Below are 6,400 nucleotides of genomic sequence, written 5' to 3' on the forward strand. Positions count from 1 at the left end.
TCATTTAACTTTTGTTTGGTGTGTATTTTTATTTTAATGTAATTTAATTGTAGTGTAAGATTATTTTCTGTTCTTCTATATTGTTGTACCATTTTAATGCCACACCGCTGCTGCAGACAAAAGAATTTCCTCATCATAGTTTTACCTACCTAAACAAGAGAAAAATTCCAAATAATATATTTTCTAAATGTACTTTACCATTTGGTTGAGCAGGTAGTTTGAGGGTTAATTCAGTTCATATTAGTCAGCTGGAAATGCCCGTTATAGAATACAAAGTACTTTAATTCAAACCAACTCAAAACTGTCTGTAAATATCAGCATAAATAAAAAGGGATTAAAAAATGATATTCCAATTTTAAAGAACGTACTATTATTGACTGGTGGGCAAAGTGAAGAGACAGGAAACCAACATTTTCATACACATATTTATTTTATATAAAACAAAGTCCAGGGTTGTTCATATTAACAGTTGCACCGCTGCCGTCACTGGAAAACGACGGTATCCAACATGGCAGCTAGGCACTGAACGATGTTGGATGTCATTAAAACATCTACATGCTCCTCCAAGTGTCTCTTGGGATCCTGTGAAACAGACAACATCATAATGAATGTGATCATGAAGAGGATTCTGCTGCTACTAAACTCTTCATCGATCTCCACCTTAAACCCATGCACTCACACAAACAGGACACATTCAAGTGATTTGATGCGTTATTGCTCCGCTTATGCAGCCTGATCTCTCTGACCCTGTTGCATGAGCATCATGGACTGAGTAGAAATATTCATCTATTCATAGGATAACCAATACTTGATGTACCTGCTTTCCCACATTCTTGATTGCCAGCTGCTCAGGAGTCATTTTGTCCTCCTCTTCAACAGCCTGGAAAGAAAAGGTGACAAAGTTGGTGTCAGGAAGCATCATGAACAGGAAGCATGGTGTGGAGCTGCTGCTACTGAGTGCTGTTTGGAGCTGCTGGCTGTCCATGAAGCAAAATGGGATGAGATTGGACAACAGCAAAGAGGCCTGCATTTCAACACATTGTTAATATGACACAGTTTGTGGAAAAAAGCCACAAGCTCCCTGCTCTGCTCCATTCTGATGCATCCATTTGTAGCCAAATAGATCCATGAACATCTTTGTTTTTCTCAAGTGAGCTGACATCTGGATCAAAGCTGTGCGGCTGCATAGCTCCAATATTGTTCCTCATTTTGTTCCACCGGTCATGTTAGTTGTGAGGGGCTGTAAGCTAGCAGGAGAGCGTGTAAACAGATGCGTTTTACTCCACGCCAGTCACACTCACAACTCTGAGGTGAATTTCTAATGAACTCCTGCCGCCCTGAAGAAAATATATCCTAGAAAACGACTCAGGTTTTATGAATTTGGCTAAAAACGGCAGAGTCATAAGAAGAAAGACCACTGGAAACGCTTTTACAACAAATCAAAAGATGATCAGAGTGGGACTTGAGACAACATTTTGTTGAACTCTTTTTACACTCAAAGTATTTTTAACCTCCCATTAAGGCCAATTCTACCTGAATAAAAAAACTACGTCTCTGGAAAAACTCCTTCTGGGTTTGTGAGTTAGCTAAAGTTTGAAGCTGTACCTTGTTGTAGTTCTTGGCCAGCTCCAGCATTTCTTTGACGATGGTCTCATTGAGCTTGCAGTGCTCGCTGTAGTCCTGCAGAGTCAAACCCTCCATCCAGCTTTTCTTGTGAAGGTTCAGCAACATCTGAGCACAAGAAAAAGCTATTACAGATGCTGCTCTACAAAAACTACCAATAGTGGCTGCATTATGAATCCGACTCAGACCTTTTGCTCCAGCTCGTTTTTCCTGTAATTGATGGTGATGGAATAGTAGTGTCTGTTTAGTCCATGAATCAGAGCCTGAAATACAGGAAATGCTAAGCTCAGACACAGAGACTTTGGGGAGATTTCCGTCAGAAACTTTTATTTCCTTCTTGTTCTTATGAAGGAAAAGTAAAACAACAGATGTTAAGAAACTACAACTTAGACTACAATGAATCTTTTTTTATACCAAGAGGATTTTAGGGAAAACAAGCTTAAAATATTCAACAAAACTAATAATCTAGCACTAAATCTGAAGCACAGACGTCCTGATGAAACACTGCATAACCTGGCAGTAGGTGAAAACTAAATGATTGTATTAAAATGTAGTATTTAGAAGCAGCTGTGCTAAATTTAGAAAACTTGGAAAGAAATCTTTTTTTTTTTGGAGAGTCTGTCTTTCTATCTATCAGATTAAAAGAAAAGTTTGAAAAAGAGCATATTTGTGGTGTAAAAAATACAATGGCCGCTCTGCAGAAACTATATCCTAGAAAACCACACAGATTTTGGCTAAAAATGGCATAATCATAGTTAAAAGACCTCTGGGATCAAAATGTGATCGGAGTGCAAGTATTCATATAAGAAAAAGCTTCTTGGATGAGCAGCAAAACAAATACAAATATCACTTACTTTACTTCCATTGGTTTAAAAACAACTTGTTCCTTTTTAAAGTGAGTAATGTGTCAACATGCGAACGAAGGACTTTGCCAGTTGTTTACATTTCTTGAATTAGCCAAAAAGTAAATTCCATATTAGTAAATCAGTGAAGATGACTTTACCTGGATTGAAGGCTTGTTCAGATGACCTAAGTTGGAGGTGGTTTGTCTTGGTTCATGACCCAGCACCATCATGTTGGCATTTATCAATCTGAAGGCATCAATGACAACCTGTAAAATTAAAGAAAGGTAGAAAGAAAGTGAGAAACACATTCCTGAATGAAGCATGTGTGATTCAAGTTTATGAGAGTCCAGTTCCGCCCACCTTTCCTTTGACGCTTTGAATTGGATCAACCACCACTGCAACTGCTCGCTCTGACAGGGCCTCAAAACTCTGCTGAGTGTTGATGTCCACACCTGACAACCAACAGCCGAACCCGGGGTGACTGTGGTACCACCCCACGACCATCTCAGGTCTGTCGTGTTTAAAAAGATAACAGAGGTAATACCATTAGAAGGTCATTTCTTGATCAAAATCCATATTCTTTAACAATTTGGAGTCACCGATGGAGGATTTGGCAGCTTCTCATACCTGCCAGTCTGCTTCAGCATGTCCAACATCTTAGCCTGGAACACTGGATCCACAGCTTCAACACTAACTCCCTGAGAAAAATCATTCAATTGTTAAAAATGATCAACTTATAAACCAACCTTTCCAAATCTAAAAAAACAATACTAGTCTAATGCTCCCCAATAATGCATGCTGTACCATGAGACGTAATGAATGGTACTTTCTAGACATAGGCATAAATATGGTATAATCTTGGCATTGTGGTGAATACATACTGTTCCTGACTGGGGCATGGCAAACACATCAATCACTCGCACTGTATAGTCGTCCACAAATTCTCCCAGCATCAGTCCCATGACTTCCATTGGCACACCTGCTCGCCCGTGCTTCAACATCTAATCAGAAGCAAAACATCATGAGATGTTGGAAGCCATCACAGATTTCAGACTGATGGTGAGAGTGTTCACCTTCAGCAGGGCCAAAGAGGAGATGTACACCTGCTCTGCTGTGTCTACAGCAGGTGCATCTGTTGGGGGGCCCTAAAAAAAAAAAAAAAATACAAAGTATGCAGAGGATTTCAGTTACAGCCACCAAAAATCAAGCTGAAGGTCATTTGAATTTGCTGCAAAGATTTTAGTAGTTTTCTTTATATGGAGACAGTTTAGGTCTGAACGTACCTGACCGAGTCCTGGCATTCCACCTCCGAGCCTCAGCAGCCTGTCCATCTTTGAGATCTAAAAACATAACACAAATTCATATCCTTCTTTAAATCCACAGTCTTACTAACAAAAACAGACATGATTTCCATACAAATCCCTATTCTCTAGTAATTTAGTAAGAAAAACCCTTAGATGTCTTCCATTTTTAAAGCATTTCAATACAAAAACGTTTTGATTCTTTTGCTGGTAATCTGGACATGATTATGTTACGTTCATTTATGTTAACAACAACAAAAAGAATTCATTGTGGAACTACACAAAAAAAATATTATTAAATTCGAATCGTTACTTTAGGATGTAAAGGAAATCTATTCAACTCAGCACCACACAACAAGTAATTTCGTTGACAAAAACAGGGCTACGTACACTACATTACCACAACTTCAATAGAAAACACATAAAATGCAAACACTTAACTAAATTAGACTTAAATGTATAAGCAAAACCAAACATTAAGTGTTCGTTTTACAGTTTTATCACTGCTGCTTGGCTGCCAAACCTAGCTTCAGGCGCTAGCAGGCTAATACCAACTTAGCCTACCGCATTTGGCAAAACAAACTAGCATGCAGTTCTACAATTAACCTGAAAGTTTGTAAGATTAGATTTACGTATTTGATTAAAATCTGTTTAAACTAACCTGTTACCAAATCCCTCAGGAGCTTAGATAGGTTTGTTTTTGTGTAGAGTCGGTACAAGCAAACAAGCTACAATGAATCAGCCAGAACGAGTGTCTTCTTCTACGCTAAAAGAAAAAACTATTTCCGGTACAATGACGTCTGCTGCACACTATCTGCAGTTACAGTATTTGGCCAGCAGATGACGCCAGAGTCACATCCAACTAGGATATAAAATGTGATTTATTTATTGACAACCTTTATGCATTCATACATTTCAAACTCTTGGTTTGAATCCAATAATTTATGAAAAAAACGCTAAGTAAGAAAAGTGGTAACATCGATATTAATATAAATAATTTTGACATCTGCTATTAATTTATTTGGTTAGTACTTCAATTTTTTGTTTTGTTTAAAATACTTTTTTTCCCAAAGAAAAGCAGCTTCTTCATTAAGAAAGACAAATATAACACTCAGCTGTTAAGTTACTAAATAGGAAAAAAAGCTTTTCTTTGATATTTCTTTGTCTCATATTTCACAAAAGCATTTCAGTAATCCCAGAGGAGCCACAAAGCTCCAGCCAAACCTCACCATCTTAAGGCTCATAAAACAGTGTCTGTGTTTGAGTTCATGCATTTCCCCAGACAGTTGGCAGCTCTGCAGCAAAACCTGTGCCTCTTTGCCGAGGGGTAGCCGCGCTGCTGGGCCAGACGGGTCAGCTGGCATTCTGATGCTGCCAGGGAAAATTTCCAAATTCTTTGGTGGATGTCGACAGATAATCATCTGCATTCCTCAGCCCCTCCCTCCTCAAACCCACAGGACCCCACATACTTCAACAGAATTCAAGAGCCTCCAACCTGGATTTGCTTCCTCAGAACAAGCCAGAACCTGAGCTACTTGAGATCCATAGTGGCACAAATATGACTCCACACTATTTAATTCAATGCAAAATCATTCCTTTCACCAGTGCTGTTGATGTAATTGACTTGCTAATCAAAAATCACAAAGCTTAATAACAACAAGAACAAGACGCCATTTGAAGTGTATTATTTAGATAGGAACAACTGGACATTCCTAGGCACATCAGAAGGTGCTTGAAACACAAAACCAGCTTGAAACTTTAATCCCGCCAGCAGAGGAAACAGGGGAGAGAAATCTGATGCTTTAAGAGCCTCCTTGCATGCTGATGGGATTTGGATTCTAGTGTTTGCCTTATAAATCTCCAGCATGACATGCAGCACGATGGCTGCTGGTGGCAAACACTGGCATGAGCTTGTTAGTGTATAAAGGATGAATAATGTAAGATAAAGTAAGAATCTTTATGCAGACAAGACAGAAAGGGAGCTTCGGTCACACGTGATTGTGTGAGGTTTTTTCCATTTGCAGAATTTTCTTCTGCCTTTTAATTAAGATGTAAATATATACCCATGAAAATTCTGAATTTATTTCAGGTTAGAGATCTATACCGGACTTGTCTGCTTTGATAAATTAATCAAATGATGGACTCACATGTGACTCATGTTATTTACCCTTTAATGTTGTGGAAAAAGCAAGAAGACCAAATAATTTTGAAGAAAAGATTTCTTGTTTAAAAAAAAAAACAGCAAATAAAAAGCTTTTAGCTATTGTTAATTTTTTTAGACTAAGTATCATATATTTTTCAAGTGATAACACACCGCATAAATGTATATATATATATGAGGTTAAAAATACTAGCATTAAAGTTTATTTAGTATTTTTTCAATTCTTCATTTTATACAATCTATAATGTCACTGTGCATTTATCAGATTCATAAATTATCAATATACTGTGGTTCCAAAGTGAGTAGTGTTTCTAACTTTTTAAACTAACTGTGGAATCTATAAAAACAGAAAACACAATTTAATTGTTTCCTGTATCTTTTTGTATATCTGTTGATGCAAGTATACATCAAACCAATTTGGCACCAAAAATAATTTAATTTAGCACGTCATTGAAAGCAAAAACATGAGT

The 6,400-nt window shown here is 37.6% G+C and overlaps 1 protein-coding gene across 2 annotated transcripts in view; it reads right to left on the reverse strand.

Moving 5' to 3' along the window:
- Nucleotides 1-411: 411 nt before the first annotated feature.
- Nucleotides 412-6,400, reverse strand: part of psmd14 (proteasome 26S subunit, non-ATPase 14) — a 37,191-nt gene continuing 31,202 nt past the window's right edge. The window contains exons 1-11 of one of the 2 annotated variants that reach the window (XM_004067088.4): nucleotides 4,431-4,558; nucleotides 3,752-3,808; nucleotides 3,542-3,613; nucleotides 3,350-3,469; nucleotides 3,096-3,166; nucleotides 2,829-2,979; nucleotides 2,627-2,734; nucleotides 1,812-1,886; nucleotides 1,606-1,731; nucleotides 818-880; nucleotides 412-582 (exon numbers count right to left, since the gene is read on the reverse strand). In XM_004067088.4, the coding sequence (XP_004067136.1) occupies nucleotides 484-582; nucleotides 818-880; nucleotides 1,606-1,731; nucleotides 1,812-1,886; nucleotides 2,627-2,734; nucleotides 2,829-2,979; nucleotides 3,096-3,166; nucleotides 3,350-3,469; nucleotides 3,542-3,613; nucleotides 3,752-3,799 (933 nt within the window). In that variant the 5' untranslated portion in view covers nucleotides 3,800-3,808; nucleotides 4,431-4,558 and the 3' untranslated portion in view covers nucleotides 412-483. Of the gene's footprint in view, nucleotides 583-817; nucleotides 881-1,605; nucleotides 1,732-1,811; nucleotides 1,887-2,626; nucleotides 2,735-2,828; nucleotides 2,980-3,095; nucleotides 3,167-3,349; nucleotides 3,470-3,541; nucleotides 3,614-3,751; nucleotides 3,809-4,430; nucleotides 4,559-6,400 lie in introns of those variants that run through there. The other variant, XM_078944324.1, reaches the window with a different exon arrangement.

Source organism: Oryzias latipes, chromosome 3, assembly GCF_053564925.1.
Source record: "Oryzias latipes strain Hd-rR chromosome 3, Olatipes_Hd-rR_3.1".
Taxonomy (NCBI): domain Eukaryota; kingdom Metazoa; phylum Chordata; class Actinopteri; order Beloniformes; family Adrianichthyidae; genus Oryzias; species Oryzias latipes.